At 27.3% G+C, this 25,023-nt stretch overlaps 1 protein-coding gene across 1 annotated transcript; it reads right to left on the bottom strand.

Moving 5' to 3' along the window:
- Positions 1–1,256: 1,256 nt before the first annotated feature.
- LOC123301448 (muscarinic acetylcholine receptor M4) lies at positions 1,257–23,736 on the bottom strand. Its single transcript, XM_044884186.1, has 2 exons — positions 23,289–23,736; positions 1,257–3,788 (listed from the first exon to the last, which is right to left on the bottom strand). The coding sequence occupies exons 1-2, from the start codon at positions 23,432–23,434 to the stop codon at positions 1,922–1,924; spliced, it is 2,013 nt and encodes a 670-aa protein (XP_044740121.1). The 5' UTR covers positions 23,435–23,736; the 3' UTR covers positions 1,257–1,921.
- Positions 23,737–25,023: the final 1,287 nt, after the last annotated feature.

Genomic DNA, 25,023 nt, shown 5'->3' with positions numbered 1-25,023 from the left:
TGGCGTATGAGTTAGTCACTTTAGTTCAAGCCCGTGCGCACGCAGGGGGTTTGGGGGCCTAACTTCCGCCCACCATTAAGAATCTATCTACATAAATTCGAACTAAGAATATAGTCCTATAAATGCAATCATTTATGAAACGCATTTCTACTGATTAGTTAGCTATTCAAGCTTTTTCGACATTTGTTGAAATTTATTATATGTACAGACTGGGTTGAAGATTATTTTCGGATTCATCTACATATCGTACATGGATTTGTTTTTGACAAACTGACAGGATCGATTTTTGAATCATCGCAATATTTTGCCAAATTTTGCTTTCGTTTAGCCCAACAAAATGCAAAATTTGGACGTAGACTTGAATTTGAAAAAGGGTAATCATACATGACCTTTTTCTTAGTAGCTAGTCTTATCAAAAAGTGTTGAATTGTTTAAAATGGCGATCAAGTTAATTTTACGAATCCAAATAAGTTCTTGTATGATTATTTAATGTTTGAAGTAAACGAGAATTGGAATAATCGAAGTTATCTAGGATTCTTTTTTGAAAAAAATTCTAGAACTTGATATAAGTTGCATCAGGAACAGAGACTTGATAAACTCTTTAACTGAAAATACACCACTCAAGGATTCAAAAACTATTTTTGGGATAAATAATTGTTTAAAAAAATAAAAGCATTACGTAAAGCTACTTCCATAATATATCGTGCTTTGGCTTAATTATCATCAAAGAAAAATTTTTTATTAAAATCACAACGAAATAATGTTCTAAGTACAAAATATACGTAATTTGAAAAATGGCATTTAATTGAACTGACTAGTACAGATATTTTTTAAAGAACATTTACACATAAATGCAATAGACTTATATGTCCTAATAAAAAATATAAAATGGATTTTGAAAGTAAACACAATTCCAAAATGTGTAATGTATTGTCAAAATATATTATAAAGGTTCCTACATTAAATCTGCAACATCCACATTTAGAATTTCGAGTTACTTTCAAGAACCAGACCATGAAATAATAAATCGATATAATGAAGTATATATATTAATTGAACAAATTATTATTTTTAATCCCATATACATTCATTCCATTGACGAATAAAACATAATAGTTTAATAATTAAAATTAAAAAGTTTCATAGTCCAATAAAATTATTTAAAAAATCATGATAATAAAGAAAAATATGTTACATCTTTAAAATTTTGCACAGTTGTTTATTTGGCTGTAACAAAAAAAACTATGCAACAAATAAAAGTTGTAGCTAAACTAATTTTGCACATTTTCTGAAGTAATTTTGCACAATTAAGACGCTGTTCTAAACTGTGATACATTTTAATAAAATTATTACAAACTTTTATTTTCATCAGATGTTTTAAATATTAATGGAATGATATGGTCCTCCTATCTTTTTTAATTTTTTGCTTTTCGTCGAATGCTAAGCAATTTTTCGGCAATTACGGGAATGCTAAGTTAAGAAAACGTTCAAGTATTACATTAAATAAAAAAAAATGTGTTTACCTATAGTTCGTTTAAAAATAATGATTTTATTTTCAATATTTCAATGAAAAGTTTGCAGCAAGCTATTTAAATGTTAAGAAATCTTGAATTGAAAATGAACTAGTGACTTTTTTACTAGGTGGTTTTATTCTTGTGGGTAGTATACATGTAAAAATAAGCTTGTGTAGTGTCACCATCTCATAAATCGACGGTGAGCCAACCAGGTTTCCGTACCTAGCACTTGAACGTTTTCTTAATTAAGATAAAAAAAGTTTTCTGAAGTTTTCTAACAGAATTATTATTTCATGATAAGTAAAATGTGAAACTCAATATGAGTAAGGAATAAAAATGAATTAAATTGAACTAAATTAAAAACGAAAGATAAATTAAAAATAAATATTTAAAAAATGAATTGAACGTTAACTATCTGTACTGACAGTTGACATTTGTGTACTACTATTTTGACTTGAAAACGAACTACGACATTCTGTATTTGGTTGATCCGCTACAATACTAGGAACTGTCATAAAATTACATGTTTTCTTAGTTGTATTCCACATTTTAGTTTTATCACAAACACGTTTTAAAATACTTTTACATTCGTCATCAACCAATGGTATTAAATGACCATTTTGTTGGCAATTACAACATTGATTACAATTTACATTTATATTGTTTTTACTACTAAAATGTTCATTGTTTATTGTTAAAAATGTTGTATTTTTAACATTTGGTGTTGTGATTTGTGTCACATTATTACCAAATTGTCGTATTGTATTTTTATTCACTTTTGATTTTAATTTTTGTAAATCAGCATCCAATTTTGTTGGATGAAATATTTTACGTATTTCACGTTTTATACGTCGATTACGTAACGCAAATAAAAATGGTGATATTACACTTGAGAATACTAAATGTATTAACGATATTGAATCGAATATCGTTAAAGCTGATGAAGTTTGTAAGTTTGTTATATGTAATATTAGTGCAATACCATATGGGATGTAACATATTAATACCATCACAATAACAATAACACTAATTTTAGCAGCACGGGTTTCTTCACGATATCGAAAAAGTGAAGCATTCGAAATTCGACATTTTAATGTATTCATAAAACTATGTGTTGATTTTAAACTACCCGCTCGTTGTTTTGGTGTGCCAATCGGTGTAATCGGCATCGATGATGTATCTGATTGTGTTGACTTTCGACGAAAATAATTTGTATCAAATATTGATAATTTACGTAAATTTGTTGAGCTTGATTTATTTACAAATATTGCGGGTATATTTTCAATAGTTGGTGATTTAATTGGTGTTAAAGATGCTTCGATTGTATTGAAAATCGGTACGGAGTGAACTTTTTTCATTTCACCGCCTATATTTACATCATTATCATCCCAATTTTCGACGGTAACTTGAGGTGTTTCCGCTAATGTTTCTAAAGATTGTTTATGTAAATAATTAGCTTGTTCATCTAATTTTAACATTAAACCTTCTTCAGTTATATCACTTTTTGCATCCTCGTCGCCATTATTACCATTCATTGGAACTGGAACATATGCTTCTAGATTAATTGTAATCGAACCAGAGTTTGTATGTCGCATACGTTCTGAATTACGATGTGCCGCTGAGTAAATACATAAATATATCACACATATTGCTAAGAAAGGCACTAATATCACCAGGAAAAAGTATAAAACTGTGTATGCGATTCGTAAATATGAACTAAAATTGTTTATTGGTACTTCAACATCCGTTTGTCTACAAAAATTCCATAAACTATCATCTTTACTTGGTGTTACCGCACCAATTATACCAAATACAATCGATGTAATCCATGATGTTGCAATTAAAACTAATGATTTACATTGATCGATACGCATATGGTAGCGAAGCGGATGTACAACAGCAAAATATTGATCAACAGCTATTAATAGAATACTTAATATTGATGCTGTGCACACTAAGCTGGTAAATCCTTCGGCAATATAACATAATGGTGAACAGCTTGACCACCATACATTTGTAAAATTTGTTGTTGAATTGGTCTCGGAGAATGTAGAGAATTCATTTTGTATTATATAATCTTCAATAGAATCTGTAAGCAGAATGTCATCGTTGATAATATCGTCAATTGATTCGGTATTGATTTCTGTTGATTGTGTCGTCGAAATGATGCTTGTTGATTCATCATCAACGCGTTTGGTGATTTCATCGGCGAGTAATAATGGAATTAAAATTGTACTTGATATAAGATTTGTGACAAGTAAATTTAATACGAATCTGAAACAAATAAGAACACAATAATTAATCAATGAACCATAATTAATAATATTTTTTTTGTATACCATGTATACAGGGTGTCTAGCAAAGTTGGCTAAAAATGGAGAACTTCTTTAATATAAGGTTAACAAAAAAAATTTATTCTTTATAAATAGCTCTGCTTTCAAAAATATTAACATTCAGCTATTCACTGTTAACATAGAAATTGTGTGTCTACAAATTGAGAAAGTTCGATAGGAACGTTAATGGTCGTTCAGAAATGTAGGCCATTTTGAACAAATAATAAGGGAAACGGTTCAAGAAATCACTCCCGAGATATGTACGAGTGTAAACAATTTTGTAAAAGAACAATTACATGTATGGAACGTGAAGGTGTTATTTTCTTCAACGCACAAGAATAAAGAGTATATGATAGGCTTACAATTACGATCCGAGATTTCGTCACTTACGCTCATTTTGTCTATGCAAATGAAATGCTGATTTAAGGTATTTCCAGCATGAATGCACTTGTCAAGAGGTTCGACAATTTTTTTTCAAATGTTCAAAATAATTTTAGTTGTGAGATTTCGAAGTTGCTGAATTTTTGGTCGCGAGATAATCAGCTGCAAAGTTTGTGATTTTCCCATTCAAAGCATGTAAAACTCACTGTCCTCCGAGTTATTTTTTACGATATTAAAAAATTCTATCGACAGAATTGAAAAAAAAGTAAGATAGTGGAAAGAAATGTTTTTAGAATAAAATATTTAAAAAAATGTTTACATATTAATCTTCGTTTTCGAGATAATAATTTTAACTTAAATTAATCAAAATTGAGAACATAGGCATAATTATCTCGTGTTTTTAACGGTCAAAATTTTTGAAACTTTGGAATTTAAGTTCTTAAATTTAATTTCTCGTTTAATTTTGTCGAAACAAATTTTTACCATAGCTTTAGCATAGGAACTGCAAATATTATGCAGGAAATACCTTAAGTTTCATACTAAATGTACTCAAAAATACACGTGTTAAGTCCCATGTGCAAACAAATGATAATACTTATTTTCTAAACAATTATTTAAATTATTTCGTCCAACAATTTTAACCTTGGAACATGCATTAATAAGAAAGTGGAAATGTCATGAATTTATACATAAAAAACTCATATTTATTTCTATTTTTGCCCTTTTCATAGAACAATAATTCATGATAATAATATATATATAAAGAATAAAAGCACATGTTAATTTTTATATAAATTAAAGAATCACGTTGAAGTAATTAAACAATTGCTATTTGTATTTATTTATTTTTAATCAGTAATAAGAAATTTAATTACTTTTGTATAATTTACACGGCAATGACACAACGAAAAAAAAAAATTATAATTATAATCATTTAATATAACCACTTCAATTAGCTTAAAATTAAAAATATTTTGATAATTTTTTTTTCTGTTGTGTGCATTTATTAGTCAACTCAGCAAAACTGTTATAATGGTTTATCAATTTGGTTTCTTCTGATTATATCAAGGAAATTTGTTTTTTCAAGACAAAATAAATATTTTGTCTGATTTTTCAAAACTGATCAGGTTTTTCTAGCCAGCCTTTTTTATACTTATAGAAATTCAAATTTAATATACTTGGGTCTAAACTTAGTAAATCTTGAACTTTATAGTTTATATAGCCGTATGACGTAATAATATGGCGGCACAATTTCAAAACATCAATATTTTTAAGCATAACAAACTTGGATCTAAATTTAGAAAAAAAAATTTAAAAAATACAGGGTATAAAAATATCGTTAATAGAAATAAGAAGATAATTGTAAGATAAAAAAACATTTATTTTGACGTTTAAGGATGTACGGGCGTCGGGGAAATTTTAAATAAAAAGTTTGATTGATTTTTTAAATGAAGTTGGCCTAAGTCTAAATCAATTTTGAAAATTTTAGGGTGGTTGCCCAATTATTTAAATAAATAAATGACTCCAAAAGTAAGCATATTTAATATTGGTTTTATAGTAAAACAGTAGATGAGATGTTTTCATAGATTTCTCCAAAACTAGTCGGTAGAAATTAAAAAAAAACTATTTAAATTAACGTTAAAACCTCAATAGATTATTGAAAACCAAAAAAACCTGATTGGCCCGACTAAGTAAGTATGTATGAGTACGTTAGTGGGACACAAATTTACAAAAATGAATATTTTCAATTTTGATGGTGAATTAATTATGTTATAACTCGACAACAGAAGACGAAAAGTAAGAATAAAATTTTTCGATATCTAAAGTAATTTTCGAAATATCGAAAATTGAAAATTTTGTATAATTATTTAGCTTTGAATATTTCGATAACCAAGGCAGATATCGAAAATTTTATTTTGATTTTTCGTCTACATTCATTGAAGTTATAACAAAAATCATCATCAAAGTTGAAAATAAGGTACAAATAATTTCAACCCTAAATATAAAATTGCCTTTTTGCTCGTACTACCTTAAGTTGCATGAAAAAAGCATCTGTATTTAATAATATTCGAGTGTCAATATCTTCTAGCATGCAATTTATTACGGCCGTAAGGTGTAGTTTAGTCAACTGAGTATCCCACTCAAGAAGTGGAAAGACCGTGGAGATTTGAGTCTTGACGTCGGGTGAGAAGAATTTTAAATTTTTCATTTATTTTTTTTACGACATTATTATTTAAATTCTATCATTTTGTCATGTAAAATGTAAATAGTTTAAACATAACTTCATAACTTTAAAAGTCATATTTGAATACAAACGTTGCCGTACGTGAGTAACATAGCGTATTTAATGTGCGTTCGATTATATCGATAGTATTTATTTTGGAAAGAGTAATCAGTTTATTTATATTCATTTTTAGAATTAAAAATTTTTCTGGAACTTATTCAATATTTTCTTTGTCTAAATTGTCAATGCGTTTTGACACGTTGTCTGATAATTCTGACGTTAAAATAAGACATGTGGTGGTGTAAACATTTCTATCTTATCGAAAATTTTGATCTTGAACAGTTTCGAGTGCACACGGTACTATAAAGTGGGCGCTATCTAGATTTGAGTATACAAAAGCTAGTGAACGATTAACGAAACCATTTTCGATTAGACTTTAGGTTGTGTACCTATAGGTCATTTCTTCCACCGTCTTTTCACCGTTAAATATATATTAGGAATTTTTGTTTTTAACTTATCATGATTACAGACAGACAAACAGACAATCGGAAATGGACTAATTAGGTTTTAACTCATTAGTCCAAACACATATACCAAAAATTTGTTCGTAGCATCAATATTTTTGAACGTTACAAACTTGGGACTAAACTTAGTATACCTTGATATATATTACATATATACAGAGTATAAAAAGTAATTGCTGTAGGTGATCTGGAGAAAGTAAATTTTTGCCCTCTGTTAAAATATTTCCAGCTCGTGAAAATAACCTCCCGGAAGACGCCGACGTTCCAACCACGATTGACGATTTCACTAAGTGTAGGATAAGCCATTTTATATTAGTTCGACTAATAGAAAAGCGGATTTTCTTTCAAATTTATTAAATTCGCCTATAGGCGTCACTAATTTATTCTTAGCATGACGGATCCATACATAGAATCGATACAAAATATCGATTTTTTAGACCTAATTAATCGATCTTGGACGAATCGATTCGAAATCGCCCATTCCTACCGCGAGCGAATTTCGCTAATAATGCGTGTTTTTTCCTCAGTATTTATACTTATTATAAATAAAACACAATAATTTTTTCATAATAAAGGAAAAACTCAGATATGTAATTTTGTGTAAACAAACATTTCAAAGCGTACTTGAGATATTTATTATCATGACATGGAATAGAGAAGCCATTTCCTAATTTCATGTATACAATAATATTTATGATAAAATCTACAAAAACACTTTAGATATTTATCTTAACTCCATATTATCGATTATTCAGAACAAAACTTTTATTTTTTAACATAGCCCATCCTGTGCTTGAGGAAAATTGAAAAGGTTTTAGATTTTATATGTAGCATAAACCTTTTGTTGATATTACTTATAGCACTTTACTTGATTGACAAAAATTTGGAAAAAAATTTTGTTGTTGACAAAAATAGACAAATCGCATATAAATTTTATAGTAAATATAATTTGACAGTTACATACTGTTTTAAAAAATTTTGCAAGAAGTTTTTTTTTTAAATTTTAGATTTAGTAATTTTATTTTAAGAGGTTTGTATATTCAGTTAAAATTAACAGTTTGGTTAATTATTCAGCAGATGGAGTTACAGTAAACCGGTAAGTTTTATATCAGAAACATTTTGATTTATGAATACAAAATTCCAATCATATATAATACCGAAGGGAAAATCGACGAGAACAAATTTTTAAAATTATATGAATTTTAATATAAATCAGCTAAAATAAAATAGATGGAGGAGCAGTAACTCTGTGTTTAAGAGAACATCAATTAACATATAAGTGAAAGTTAATATTTTTATAGGCTTTTGTAATTTAACATTTACTACATCACGAACATAGCACCCTGTGCCTAAATAACGTTTATAATCTGTGAATTCTTTTGTATATTTTATTAATTTTATTCGAAGTTCAACATTAATTATAATAAAGAATTGAAATAAAATATTTAAAAGAATTGATGATTATTTTGCATTCAACAATCCATAATTGCGAATACAACACACAACTAGTTGTAAATTTGTTGTATATTTTTATAATTTTCATAATAAAATTTTGTTTAAACATAATTAAATTTATTATTATTGAGTGATAAAATGTATAATATAATTTTATAAAAATGTACGTATCTACCTACGTACAACTTTTACGTAAGGTTTTTTTTTTTGTCATCATAACGATAACATTGTATTTGTAATTTACGTTTATTAATTATTGTTAGACAGAATTCCGTACCAGAAATTCATATAAACAAGAGAATTTTCCAGCCAAAAGTGGTTCTATTCAGCACATAATAAAAATAGTTTGAATTAATATAAGATTTTTTCGATGGCAAGGCAAATTTGTGTGCGACCCTTATGATCCACACGATCAACTGCTCAGATAATGAAAATATATTTCCATATCTGTAAATATTAGTTTTTACAGAAGATATGAACAGATGGAAAAATTTTTCTTTTATTAATTTTCTAGAACTCGAATAATTATTAAAATTTTCAGTTTCTTAATATTAAAAGAAAAATTTCAACTTTTATTTTCCTCCCCACCCCAACACACCAATTTCGATACCCCTTTTGGTCAATTTTTTCCAACATATCTTGATATTACTACGCAACGATTGGCACAAATCTGAAATCACCTTTCATTTGCGATAAATCATTTTACAAGAAATTTCTGTGGGAAGTTAATAACTAAATATTTGAATAGATCAAATTACTAAATGCTCGAAATTTTGATTCAAAAGAAAAAATCTTCGAAGATATTTACTATGTGCTTTACAAGATTATGTCTTGGGCGTGTATCATCGTCATAAATTTTATTTAAAATAAGCAGTGAACTTAGTTTATCTATTTTTAGAAAAAAACCACGCAGTTAATCCAGATAAATCTGATAAATCTGAAAAAATTATATAGAATGGAACTTGGTTAAGTGGGACCTGGATAAGTGAGAAACCTCCATAAATGGAACTCATGCTGAGGCCCAACACTTTGGCACTAAATTACCTCTGTACGTGGAATGAAGCAAACCTCTATATCTGCAGGGATTCCTTCTTTCGATTTCGTCATCATAGTTACCTCTATAACTGATACAGCGAGTGAATTTTATATGCATTATCTCTGTAACTGAGAACTGAGACCATATCATTTTGTTTGTTTCATTATTATTCTTATTCTGAATTTTGAGACTCAATGACTTTCAGTTTTAGTTTTGCTTTACTATCATATCGATTTTCGTTATCAGTACGTCAAAAACTAAAGTTAATATCTGTTACTGAAAGTGGTAAGACAAGCGATGAAGTCTGTGTCGAATTAAATGTGCCAAAATCTACTCTTTGTGGGATAATTAAGAATAAAGATAAAATTCAATCACAATGTTCAGAAGGACAATTAAAACTAAAACGTGTACGTTTATCAAAATATCTTGAACAGTGTTTGTTAACATGGGTCAAGCCTCTTCGTAACAAAAACGTTCCGGTAAAGGGACCGATGATTAAAGAAAAGCCACAATATTTCGCGCGAAGGCTCGGTATTCATAATTTTCAATTATTATTGTTGATTTAGTTCAAACCGCATCTCTATAACTGAAATAATCTGTATTCTGACCTCTATTAATGGAACGCTTTGTAAATGAGACAGATATTTATTTATATCTGGATATCTGAGACACTGGGTAAGTGGAATACGGAATACCTCTATAGGTGAGAAAAATTTGCAGGTTCCTTTATGTCTTACTTAAGCAGTTTTTACAAGTCTACAAAACTTATTTTTTTGAATGTATTAACTATTAATATGCAATTATTGCAGCTAAATGTCAGAGGCACTGTGGCAGGATGTAAATTAAAAGATTAAAGGTGTAGAAATTTCGCACGAGTTAACTAGTTAATATTATTGCATTACGAACCAACATTTTTTATTTCATAAGAATGAAATTGCATAAATACAAATACAAATTTAATTTTATATGAATAAATATAATAAAAATAAATATATTTAAATTTAAATACATACAAATTGAACTATTTATAGTATAAAATATTAATATATATTTATTTTATTATGTTATTAGATACTAAATATTTATAAATATATATTTTATTTTATTTAAAAAAATATATAAATAAATAAATAAAACTAACCTTTGTTATTATCATAATTATTTTGTATTGTATGACTAAATATTTAAATATTAGTACTAGTAATGTAAGTATGTGATAATTAGATCTATAAAATTATTATTTATTTGAAAATCATATGATCAAATAATAATATTTGTATGTTTAATTAATGAATATTAATTCTAGAGGAATCTTTAAGAATGATTCATCATTAATGTAGGTAGGTAGATCTTTAATATGATGCTGTACAAATTTTAAAAATTACTATTTCTTGGGAGCAGAACAGAACAAACTTTAAAAATACACAAATAAGTAGTAATTCCGTTTTATCTATAAATATAAAAGAAGAAATTGACTGATCGATCAACGCACAGCTGAAACCACTGGCTCTAGAAGCATGACATTTTGTACACACGTTCCTTAAATGACGTAGAAGATATTTTTGGAAATTAATCTTCTAAGGGATTAAAAAGTGAATTAAATTTTGTATAAGGAAAAACCCATGTAAATAATTTTATAGACAAATATATATCAACGTTTGCTATAATGTCTGTGATTTTTTTTAACTCCATGTGGTTTATAATATTTACAAAAGAGAATTTTAATTATTCTTCTCACAAGCAGTATGTTAAGAATGTTTCTTTATAAATCGAAAAATATGAAACAATGATTATAAAGCTTTATTTATAAAGTTCGAACCGGCAGAAAAAATCGAAGGCAAAAGCATTGAAGATTGAAACTTGATTTTTCAAACAAAATCAAATATTATAGAATGAATACAGAATTACTAATAGTTATTGTTCTATGAAATATATATTAAATTTTTTCTTTCCCTATTATGAACATATGCTTTCCTATTCATATTTCAAGAATCAAAATTGGTATCCAATTTCTGTTTATAAAAAAAAAATGACTACTCAAAAAACGACAATTAATCACTCCAGTTGTTTATATACATTATCTGCACGTCCAGTGTAGCGGTTGTGAAAATGATATATTATATATTATTATACAGTCAAAATTCCTTCTGGAGCTAGGACCATGTAAATTTGCATGTAGAAAATTTAAAGATGAGCCTAAGGGAGGATTTTTGAAAATTTATTTAGTGTATTTGCTGCTAGTTTTAAAATATAAGCAATATTATTACCTAAATGAAGTTTTGAGCAGAAAGGCACAGCAGCTATTCTTACTAGAAAATTTAATTTCTAATATGAAAAATTTATACGTAAAATTTTTTGTATTTTCAACAAAAAAACAAATTTTTCGATTATTTTCTATTTCACGGAATTAATTTTTTCTTTTAAGGTTGTCTGTTAACAATTAGTCAGACTTCGTATTCCGTAGTTTAAATATGAAATGTTAAATATGCCTAATTTTGAATTCATTTATTCAAAAAATCGGGCAAACCCCTCTAAAATTTTCAGAATTGATTTAAATTTAGTCTAACTTTATATAAAAAAAAAATTAATCTTTTTATTTAAAATTGCCTTGGTGCTCGTACATCCTTAATAGGTCCGGATATAATAGGAGTCAACTTCTTTGTTTTTCTTCCAAGATTATTTCTAAATTATTAAAAATTATGTATTTGATTATCAAAATTTTTTCGAATTTCCCAAAAACAGAATTCATTTCTTTACTCTATACATTCGTGATTGAATCACCTAAATCAATAGATATAAAATTATGTGTAGCTAATTTTTAACTTTTTGGTCAGTCATGTTACCCGTTATCCTTTTTTAATTGGAAGGCGGAATCTTAATGAATCTTAACACGTAATGATGAACTTGAATTACGTGCAACTTTGAAGATTTTCAAACGGAATAAATTTTCTCACACATTAAACAATCAAACATTTACCACAAGCCAAACAGATTTGAAAGGAAATGACGCTTAAAATTAACCACTTATCAACCAAAAATATTAAATAATAGATAGATACACGTGTTTTGATTGATTAAGTATATGATTAATAAATAATTATTAATAATTAATTTCAATAATTCACTCAAAAATAATAACATTTAAATAGTTGCACGTGATTTTTAATTTAAATGCTTTAATTATTTAATTGAATAGAATATGTCTGTGGCAATTCATCATGGCATCATATCGTGTTAGTGCTTTATTAAGATAAAATTCGAATAAAATTTCTAATTGTAAATTGTAGGTTGTAGATATTGATTAGTTTTATTAATATAATATAATATTTATAGAGCCCCTTTGGGTCTCCTATCAATTATATTACTTTAAATTATTAATATCTAATAAAATGAGACAGACAATGTTATTTAATTAGTGCTGATTGAGTCTATTCATCATACACGCGTTTACAATGAACGTTTTCTAAATTAGTCAAGAGAATTATATAGTTTTTCGATATTAGGAACATAATAAATCTATGAAGAAGAGTAATAATTATTGTTGTGTTTTGGGGGGTTATGTAGTCAATCTGTTTGGAAACAAATACTCTTGTAAAAAATTTTTGATCCCAAAAAATTTGCCCAATACAAATAAATTAAAACCAAAAGATATTTGGTGGGACTTTTTTCTCATTGATTACATCGAATTGAAACTGAAAGGACTGAAACTAGTTTTAACTTCTATTTGAATTATTTTTTTGTTGTCACTGTATTGGAAAGCTAGCATTCGATATGTTTAGTCCAGTATAGGCAGGGACCCAGTTTAGCATAAATAATTTTCGGATGGAAAAAAAAGTTAAAAGTTGCTTTTCAAAAAGTTGCTTTTCAAAGCGAGGAATTAAAATATTTGCTTAAAACATGAAAATAAAACTTTTTTTCTATCATCTATTCATATTTAAAAATCTACTTTATAAATAAATATATCGACATTTATAAATTAAATAAATAACCTGAAAATTTTTAACCCAAAAAAGTATACTTGACCACAATTCTATAATTGATATTAATTTTTAGTTAATGTTAAGGTCATATCAGTATAATTAATTTTTTTATTTTGGGCTATATAAATGTGGTTTTTTATTGTTATTTATTTTAGAATATTCATAAAGAATTGAACAGTTTAAAATCTATTAATTAGATAAATATGGAGAAAATTTGTTGGCGATGATAAGTAGTCAAAAATATTTGAAGGATACCTAAGTATCTTTTTTAGAAATAAATTGATCTAAACAGATTACTAATTAATACCATTATGCTAATTATATTTTATAATGTTCGTTTAATAATTACATAAACAAAAATTAAGTAAGGTTATGATTTAATTACATAATCAAAATGAATTTTTTGTCTTGTGTTGTGGAAAATCACATTTAATGTGAAAAAAAGAGTAGGTAATAAATATATTTGTAAAGTAATTAAATAATTAATTACTAGAAAAAATTAATTAAATTACTATTATTATCAGTTGATTATTGTAAAATTACCGGTTTTTTTATGGAAATATATACATTATCAAGATTTCAAAATAATTTCAAATTTTAATTTTTATTTCTACTTTCAACATCAGACGTATCGATTTCTGCAAAAAAAGTCCTTTCGTTTCTATCGTTCTTTCAACCGTTTTTCTGACGACAACTTCGGTACAAAATATTTTCCATAAGAAATGGCTTACGTTGTGTTGTCATGATTCAACTCTTAATTGTAAGATTTACACGTTTAATTAGAAATCAATTATTTTTTTCTCAAACTTTATTTTTTTAACTCGTCAGCGCTCGCGTTATAGAAATTTTTATGCTCGATTTAAAACATAAATAACTTTTATTTTTCAGCCATTTTTGTTTCTGTCACATTTACAGGATTGGTTTTTGAATCATCGCCATATTTTATCAAATTTTGCTTGTTTCTATTCCAAGAAAATGAAAAATTTTGATGAAGACTCTGACGCTCAACTTTTTAAACCGTATTCATCAATTTTACACAAAAATTCTGTGAAATATTCTTTGGCGCAAACGCCCGGCAATGGCAGAACGTCAAAAACCCACTCGATATTTGCAATGAATACCCAATGCTCGTGCTCTAGCAGTTTTACCTGTGATAACAGCGACCAATGAACGCTCCATTTCAACTTTCGTCTCAAAACATATCTTATATCGGCTAAACGGTTTAGCTTCGCTCAATATACACCGCAGTGTAGAGGTTCAACGCACATGGTTTTAGAAAAAAATTTTCTGTACCTAGCAGAATTAACTTAGAAACTGAGCTACAAGAGTTGGTTTCGATATAAGTTTTACTAAATAAAGATTTGCAAAATTTCAAAATTTGCGATTTTTTCGTATTTTAATAAGCCAAAATAAACTTATAATTTGTTAAAGAATGATAATAAGTAGACAGCGGAAAATTCTAGCGCATTTTTTATCTAAATTTTCTACTTGAATGATTACAAGATATTTCAGGATTAGTAGGTAGCAACACTTTGCTAATAAAATAAATGAATGCCACAAAGCAAGTAGTCATAATAATATATGAGTTTTAAAATAAAATCGTATGCAAATATTTCACTAAAATAATAATAAAATATTTACGATAGAGTTTTCTTCCATCAGAGTCAGACAGTAACATTTTAATTTATTATTGGTTTATAAGTTTAGTTCAATAAACTATATTTGCATTCTGATAAATAATTTATGCATATTATTATAATTATTATGATAATATTTATGACTTTACAAATAATTTTATTGAAAGTAAACACTTCAATAATGTGAACTTCAGTTAAAAGACCTTTTATGTATTGTACACATATAAGGAAATTTAATAATATCATCCTTGTTTTTTTATTGTTCATTATTTTCACGTAGGCAATGCTTTTTGCTTTTTTGTTTTAACACTTGCATATCATTGTATTTTATAGGAGAGTGGTCACTAAAAAATATATTACTGAAAGTTTCAAGGTTGTATGAGCATGGCAACAATAATTGATTTAAAGGCTCAAAATTTTTTATAGGTAGACTTTTACTCAAATATTATGTGGTAAAATTTCAGCTTAGGTATCCATGCAAATTTTTAAGAAAAATATCATGGAAAATCGATATAAAATACATTGCTCTTATGGAGAAATCTTAAAAAATAACATAATTTGAAAGTTTTTGACAATTTTCACTTGGAATGAATGAAAACATATACATAAAAAAAAAATTTCTCCATCCATATAAGGGATGTACGAGCAGGGTAGATTTAGGGTTGGAATTATTTTTATCTTATTTTCAACTTTGATGATGATTTTTAGTTAATCTTCTACCTCAAATTTATCGAAAGTTGAATAATTAAACAAAATTTGCAATTTTCGATATTTTGAAAAATACGAGAGATATCGAAAAATTATATTCTAAAATCTCCCCATACCGTGCTCATACATCCTTAAAAACGAAAATTTATGAATAGACTTAAGAAATAGGTTTTTCTTGTGAATGGATAAATTTTTCTAGGTTTGAAAAACAAAACATATGTCACAAATTTTTCAATAATTTCTTTGTCTCGATATAATTAAAATGAACAACAGCCATTTAGAATAAACATAAACTATTTGAAATTTTCATGAGTATTTACTATTTCCTATAAATCAATTTTATACACGCATTTAAGAAGACAACCTCAGAAATATCTATTTGAAATTTTGGACAGTCATACAGAGTGACTTATTGTAATACATACATTAGAGCTAACTGACCAGCTCTGTTTTCACATTTAACTGACTGACTGACAAAACTGTTATTTATATGCAATATACAATTTGTATAGCAATTTTCAGCATTAGTAAATTCATTTAAATACTACGGCAATCATAACCGTTTTGATAGTATACAATCTGATCCCTGTTCTATCGTTCGCTTGACTGACCGCAGTATATGTGTGTACGCAACTACTATAACGAATCCTAAAATGATCAGCTTTAGTAAATTCAGAGAATTTAGTTCTTAACCACGATCATAAGTGGTTAAGAACTATTTTCGGATCCGTATTTTGCATAGTTTTAAAATGAAAGCTAACAAAAATCAAGTTGGAACATTTTTTAAGCGATAATTCTAGTATCTAAGTAGTAACAATATGAGATCACTTTTCTACCAGAGCAGTATCATTGATTTGGTTTCGTTTGATTAATTTAATGATAAAATGTTATTTCTATAATTTGTTCAATCAATAGATAAAACCAATAAGTCTTCTCTTAACAGTGGTTAAGCAAACTCAATGTTAATTGAATGTGGTTTCAAATTAATGCCATTCTCATGGGCGATTGATTTTATTATTTGATTTTATGAGGTCAAATTATTTTGTGCACTCTTACAGAAATTTATTCCAGGATATCCTATTTCGTCTTAACTAGTTACCTACTTTTAAACAATTTAAAAATTAATTTAGTAGAGTACAGTAAGTTTTACAGGCCTGTGCTAACGAGGAGGGGGGTTTAGGAATGAACTCTCTTTTTTAACTTTGCATCTTCTCAAAACATTCCTTAGATCGACAATGTCTGAGGATCGGATAAACGGTTCAGCCTCGCTGTAGGTCGATGCAGTTTTGGAAAAGATTCTTTTTTTTTACCTCGTCTTCGAAATACATAGTGAGTAGGACTTATGGTCCCGCAGACAAAGTACTAGTAACGGTATTTTACCTGCCCTGGGACTATAGTTTTTTATTCTACTGTACCTGGATGTGAATAATGAAAATTGGGAAAATTAACAGGATTTTCGAAAAATAAAGTACCCAAGGCAGGTAGAATATGATTACCTATAACATATCCAAATATAAAATCAACAGAGTAAAGTGTATAATCGCAGGGGTTGAAATTCAATTGTATCGTTAATCATTGTTATCTAGAAAACCGCTTTTCTTAATAAGTTTGTTTTTTCGCCAATGAATATTTAAGAGGATTCTTACAAAAATTATAAAGTTTCACGCAAATAAAAAATTTGTACATAACAGCTTTAAGTAAGAGTAATCATTCTGTAATACCTTGTATATTACAATAATTTTATACTTTATTATAAAATTATTGTACCAATCCGATACGATAGATAAAACACAACCTTCAATGAATTATTATTGGTGTAATACAATTTTAAAGTAATTAAATTTGTTAGATAAATTTATTTCATTTAAATATTAGAGTTGCAGTTGTAAGAACACGGCTGAGATACTTTTTTTTTTATTAGTGATTCTTTTTGAATACATTATTACAAAATAGGAAATTTAATAATCAATATAAGTAGTTATTTCACTAATTATATAACATACAAACAATATCGTTTTTGTATAAAGATACGTGTATTTTTGTAAACATTGTTATATATTATATATTTATTAAAATTACAATCACATAACATAATATACCTTGTTATTTTATTTATATCAGGCTGATAGTTAAGAAGTATGTGATTATTTTCGAATATACATAAGAGATACTTTCTTTTACGGTAGTCGGTCAAGTGGTAATTGAATTTTATAAGGATCCGTACCGAAATCTTATCATATACCAGTGGCGCAGTTCGCTTTGGAGAGGATTTGTATCAATATTAGTTGGGGTGTCCAAAAGAAGTATAAAGAATTCTCAGAAAAGAAAGAAAAATGCTTGCATTATATTTTAAATAAATATTTATTGATTATAAGTTATCACTTCCTCCTAGAAATTGAGCTAGACAAACAATTCAAATTAACTATACTTTTCTTGCTTTTTTTTTCGGCAAATTGATTTATTAAATCATCTATAACAACACAATTTCAGTTGTTCTAAAATTTTGCCTCTATAGACAATAGTGACAAGTCTCATAGCCGTTCCTGTCCCATCAAAGTCCTTAGAGGCTATTCATTAATTAAGTTAGCCTTTTTTAAAGGCTAAAAGTTAGCCTTTTTAAAAAAAAAAAAAAAAAAAAAAAAAAAAAAAAAATTAAAATTACTTTTCCTTAAAAATGGAGGAGAGGCCCATACCCACTTAGTAGGTCCAGTGGCTAATTATTATTATTATTATTATTTTTAAAGGGGGGAGGTTTAAATCATTCTTACGTATGTTTTTATGAGTTGAGATTTTATGAGTATGCACATCGCGAACTAGTCTTTGTGCTAAAGAATAAAAATCATTAATTTACGTTAAACTGTGAGTTTTAGTGTAACTGATCCTTTTCTAACAATATTTTATTATTCGACAAAACGAGATTAAATCTTACGTAATAAAGGGGAGAGAGAAGTTCGAGAAGGGTGGGGGGAGATACATTAGGGCTGATCCGGCTGATATGGAGATAGCTACGCCCCTGTTATGTATAATAGTATCTTAGACAGTATAGTCTAGTTGACAAGTTGAAAATGATGAAAAATAGAGATAATGCTTGCTCTTAAAAATATATGCGATAACTCATTGAATTCGGAATGGTCTCTAGAAAAATGTGCCATAAACTATTAATATTTGTGAAATTAAAAAAAAAAATTATATTCTTAAAGGGGAGGAAAGTTCCAATAAAATATCCCACTCCTGGAAATCTATCTCCATTATAATTTTAATGTAACGCTGAAAATAGGTCTTTTTGCGTCATTTGTAGATTCTCTCACTAAATAATTTTTTTTAAGTATTTAATATTAATTAAAAAATTTGTAAAAAATTATGGTATATTTTAAACATTTTAAAGAATTTATTCCCGTTGAAAATTTATCTTAAAGTTAGACAATTGTTAATAAACAATTTCTCGAATTTTAGTCTGTATTATATATACGAAAAAAATTTTTTAAATAATTGGCGTAAAATTTTTTTTGCTTTGTGGAGCCCTTCTTATATATATACTTAACAAAACCCTATCAAAAGAGTTAAACAAATTTCAATACTTTGTTTATAATAATTTTTTTAAGTTAATAAAAAATGCATGATTTTTCATTTGTTATACATTTGATATTAACTTAAAAAAATTATTATAAAGTATTAAGTATTAAAGTTTTTTAAACTCTTTTGAGATTGTGATCTGAGAGTACCAAAAAAATTTACGCCTATAAATGCAATAACATTTAATCAAGACAGAGTAAGTAATTACTTGAAAATTAATCAATGTTTATGAATTTCACTTATATCTTCCTAATTGCGCTGATGGTTTCTAACTAACCGTACTTTCTCATGAAAACCTCCATTTCCACATTTACTTAAAATGATAACCGAAATGAATGTAAAAATAGTAATTGATAAATATAAAAATAGTCATGGGGACTGCCGCCAGAAGTAAAAACTTTGGAATAAATGTGTTTTTTTGTTTGTTCGAATTTTTTAATGAATTATAATATTACTGATTAAAATTTCAAAATTTGTAAATTGAAATTATTAACGTGGGTATAAAAAACTATTAAAAATTTCTGAAATGAATTGATACACATTGATCCGTCAAGCAGGTTGAATTTAGATTACATTTTCAAACGATTTCAGTGCATTTTCTTCATTTTAAAAAGGGCCCAACGCGCCTAAAGATGTTTTCACTTGAAAAAGCAATAAAATCTACTTCATCCTTATTTGGCATTTTAGCTCCTCAACGTATAAAAGATGATGTCAAAAGTGATTCCTGTCACTAAGCTAATATTAAATAAGTCCGTCTAGAAAATGATATAAAACTATATTTATGAAAACATTGTATATGATACGGAATACTAACAAATATTGGGTTTAGAAAGAAGGAAGTTAATTGTAATTTTCCTCGTATTTAATATATATTTTTATAAATAAAATACTATATTATAATCATAACACATACATACATACATACATATTAAACTCATTTAATTTACTTGTTGGAGTAAAAATAATTAAATACATTTATTATTACATATTATATTTATTATTTATATGCTTCTATACTAGACTATACTATATTATATTATACTGTAGTGTACTGTACGTATATTGTATTGAATTCAAGGTTATGTAATCATTCACAAATCAATGACTTGTTGGTTAGTTCATTATGTAATTGAAAATTACTGCTTTAAAAAAATATACCATGCGTTTAATTTATAACTTGGCAAAGGCAGCTCCCACGAGTATAACAGAGTACATACGTTAAGCAATGCATACAAGAAAGAGGTCTTATATGTTTCTTGCAAGTGTTTTGGATTCGGTTCTTTTTAGCTGTACGATTGCTGCTGTGTTTCCAACGCATATCGAAGCTAAATTCAACTCAGAGCAAGAACATATTCCCTATCACAAATCATTCTTGTACGCATTGCTTAATGTATACATACGTAGTCTCTAATATTCGTGGGAAATGTACTATTCGTTGTGTGCGTAGTCATGGTAGGGAAAATAAAAATTTTGGCGATAAAGGAGGCTGTTATGACTAATTTGCGATTCTATACATGTTAATGTTATAGAAAATGTCAAATTAAAAATATTGAAAAACACAAATTAATTAAACTTAATGTATTAAAAATTGTGAAAATAAGAAATAAAAATGGCACAAATAATATTTTTCAAATGTAAATTATCGTAATTATTTATTTAAATTTGTGAAACAATAATATTCAATTTTCAATGTAAGTCATAAATGCAATCCATACAATTATATATGCATCCATACAATTCTATAATTAAAGTAGTGTATCGTTACGATGGAAACGCCTACATTAAAACTCACACACGGTGCGAATACCAAGATGTAAATTAAACAACCAGTATATTATAATATGATATAATATGTTTAAATGCTTGTCAATCAATAGAGTCCACTTTGTTATTTTTAATCATTTTACATAAATCTGATGAGAACACCATGTTTACTACTTTACTATATATTTAGGGTAAACTTTCTAGCACAGAAATTTAAAAATTTTCTAAACAAATTTTCTAAATATAAAAACTTATTTTCAGATATTTTCAAAAAACTAACTGAACATTGATGTATTTGTTCTGCGTTAAAAAAAAAAAAACCAAAACTATTGACCGTTTCATTATTGAGATATAATTACTCAAAGATCATCAATTTTATTGTTGAATAGAAACGAATATAGTGAGAGTATAGGTAGTTGAAGAGAGATATCTAGACTTGATTACGAAAATACACATTAATTAATATGAGAATATCTCGTAACATTTGAGTTACAGAAAAACTGATTTCAACAATTTAATTTTTGACTTGTCTTAGCGAGCGGAAAATAGGCATAGCTGTATTTCACATAATATTAGTAACAATGATAAAATGATCCGGCTAGTTTAAAAAAATTTACTTAGCTTAACAATTCTGAGACAGTAGACCTCAACTATAACTTATAAAAGAATATCATATGCGTCAACTTTTAACTCGTACCATTCAGGTCACGAGAATTTCGCGTAAGTTACTTGAAGTATTAGGCCTGAGAGTGTATCACGACTACTGCAAGAGCTGTCACAGTGGTGAAGAGGAAGAAACAATGTCTCATTTTCTCTGTCACTGCCCAGTTCCTTGTCCCTCCTGCTGTTCTTAAACAGCTCCAAATAGTTCATGGAGTAGTGGCCGGGGATGGTCCAACCCTTTTACGGTATCACAACGGACCCTATGGTCTAAGTGTCCCACCCCGGGTCAGCCACTCTAACCTAACCCAACCTACTTGAAGTATAGGTTGAACTAATTTAATTTATTGGATTTACCGAATATTTTAATAAAATTTAATTTAATATCGACTGCAATATTTGTTCATGTTATACATCACGTTAGAGTTTCTATATAGAGGTAAACGAATTGTACTATTCGTTTGAAGCGAGAAAATCAAACCAGAGACAGGCGAATCAATATATTTAAATAACTGTCAATCAATTCATGTATAATAAAAGAGAGAGAGATTTAATATCTATTTTAATCAAATCATGTGTAAAAAAAAGTTCCTTGTTCCTGGTTCAAAATTATTTTTGCCCGCAGGGTTTTTTCTGACAAGAAGTTGAATATATTTACATAAATATTAAAAATTATTTGAAATTTAAGCATTTAGCTTTCTTTCTTATTAGTGGTTGCGGAAAGTTTAAGCAATTTCAACAATTTTTGCAACAATCAAAATAGCCATTATTTCTTATTGCTAGAATATTAGTACAATGAAAAAGGTTTTGCATTTTTGAAATTTTCCACAGTTCTTTATTAAGTTGTAAAAACGTCGTACCAAAACAATGGCCACCCAGGAGGCCACTCAAACAAGAGTTGCTTATTCTTTTATGAGGAAAAACTTTACATTAAAACTTTTGTTCTATCTCTAAAGGTTTACAAGATAAATCTTTTTTCATTTTATTGAATGAGCAAGAAATGCACCATTTTAAAATTGACATATTTCGGTCAAATTTGAAGCTAGAAAGTCGAAAAAAAATATGCAGAGTTAAATCAGCTAAACCTTTTAGTTGAACTTTGTTTTTACTTGATGCTTACTTTTTTTGTAATTTAAAAAAAACTGACTAAACTTTGTTTCTCTATGAACGCACCTAACAAAACAGGTTGGTGAATGAACGTCCTTAAAAGAATTTAACTAGTTACAGAAAGTAAAGTCAGTATTATAGTGACAGTTAGTATTTATTTTGATTATTTAATCAAAAATTAAAAATATTACGGGGTAAAATTTTATTAAAAATTATCAATTTTCATAAATTTGGCTACAAATTTTTTCAGCAAAAACTTTTTTAATTGAAATGAAAATTTGCATTTTAAAACTAATGTATTTCGCTGAACTTTACCATATTTTGTAAATCTATTGTATTTATTAAAGAATCTTAGACACACGAGTATTAAAAACAAAATTGAAAATATTTACCTGTTTGAAACTGTACGTAATCCAGGTCGCCGTATAAACACAAATATCACCAATAAATTAACAACAATCGCTAAACAACTGGCTGTTGCTAAAGCTGTCTGAACAAACCAGCCACTGTTGTTTGTAGTCACTGCTGGTGTAGCCATGGAGTGTTGTAGGAGCCGTAGCCGATGCAGTCAGTCAATGTTCAAATAAGTTTTATTTTCAGTCAACAATAAAATCATCAATTTATTTGATAAATTATTGCTCTACTGTTGTGCGTCCAACTAATCATATGAACGTCATTCATTCATAAAAAAGTTTTCAATAAAACTGAGGAGTATCTTCTCAATTTTCGACAAATATGTTGTTTATCAATATTTTTTATCATTATCATTATTATTATTATTATTCTATGAAATTTTTGGAATTACTGATGCACAATGAATGAACGATACTGATTGGTACAATTGATTCCATGAATTATTGATATATCTGTAAAAACAAATAAAATTTACGTTAGAAGTTTGTTATCAAAAACCTAATAAAAATAGGGCGTTCAATTATTATTATTTACATTGTAAATCAAACAAAACAAATTTAATAGTTTTCTCATCCTCCTCCGGCATCAAATCGATTTAAAGAAATTTCCGGAATTTTTTCGAATGATAATATTATTTGAGACAGGATATAAACGTTGGAATTTTGTAAATTAAAATACCAAAATATTTTAATTGAATTTATTTATATACAGGGTGTCTAGCTAAGTTGGCTACATATGGAAAACTTTTTTATTATAAGGTTTACGAAAAAAATATATTCTTTATAAAAAGCTCTGCTTTCAAAAATATTAACATTCAGTTATTCACTTTTGACATCAATTATACAGGGTGACTACAAATTAAGAAAGTTCGTTAGGAATTTTAATGGTCGTTTAGAAATGTAGACCATTTTGAACAGATAATAAAAGAAACGTTTCAAGAAATCACTCCTGAAATATGTAGGAGTGTATTTAAACAATTTTGTAAAATAACAATTACAAGTATGGAACACGAAGGTGGAGGCGTTGAGGCAAAAACGAACTGAATAATGTTTAGGAATGAATTGTTAACGAATTAAATTTTGCAACCTTCATATAAAACATGTTATCTGTTATCCAAATTAACCAGTCATCGTAATTAAAATGTTTATTTGCTAATTTGAAATATTTATAACAATTAATACAGAACATTTATTTTTCATACATTACGTTACAATTATTATTGTTGACGTAAAGTAACAACATGTAATTGTTCTTTTACAAAATTGTTTAAATACAATCATAGATATTTCGGGAATGATTTCTTGAACCCTTTCTCTTATTATCTCTTCAAAATGGTCTATATTTCTAAACTTCCATTAACATTCCTATCGAACTTTCTTAGTTAGTCACCCTGTATATTATATAAAATTTTACATGTTATTAATAATGTGACAAGTCTAAGTTTGTTTGGTCGTAAGTTAGAAGTAATTCTGGGAAAGTTGGAAAAAATCAAAGACTAGAAAAAAATTGCCGATGGAAATGGAGCTATTGCTTTCGATTACTGATGATAGAATTTTGAAAAAAATTCTTCAAATGTTCACCGATACTACCAAATAGATGTCAAAAATGACATATCTATACGATTATGTGTGTGTAAACTCTTTAGCAGTAACAATTTAAGTTCTATTCCAATAAAATTTGGTATCCAGAAGGGGTTTGTTATTTGAAAGGTCA

Source organism: Chrysoperla carnea, chromosome 5 (assembly GCF_905475395.1).
Source record: "Chrysoperla carnea chromosome 5, inChrCarn1.1, whole genome shotgun sequence".
In the NCBI taxonomy this organism is placed as follows: Eukaryota; Metazoa; Arthropoda; class Insecta; order Neuroptera; family Chrysopidae; genus Chrysoperla; species Chrysoperla carnea.
Note: the sequence above shows the minus strand (reverse complement) of the source record. Positions and strands in the feature narration are given on the sequence as shown.

Coding starts and splice junctions, on each gene's coding strand:
- LOC123301448 (XM_044884186.1), bottom strand. CDS start 23,434: ATGGCTACACCAGCAGTGACTACAAACAACAGTGGCTGGTTTGTTCAG. Junction 3,789..23,288: donor TTACGTACAGTTTCAAACAG/GTAAATATTTTC, acceptor TATTTGTTTCAG/ATTCGTATTAAATTTACTTG.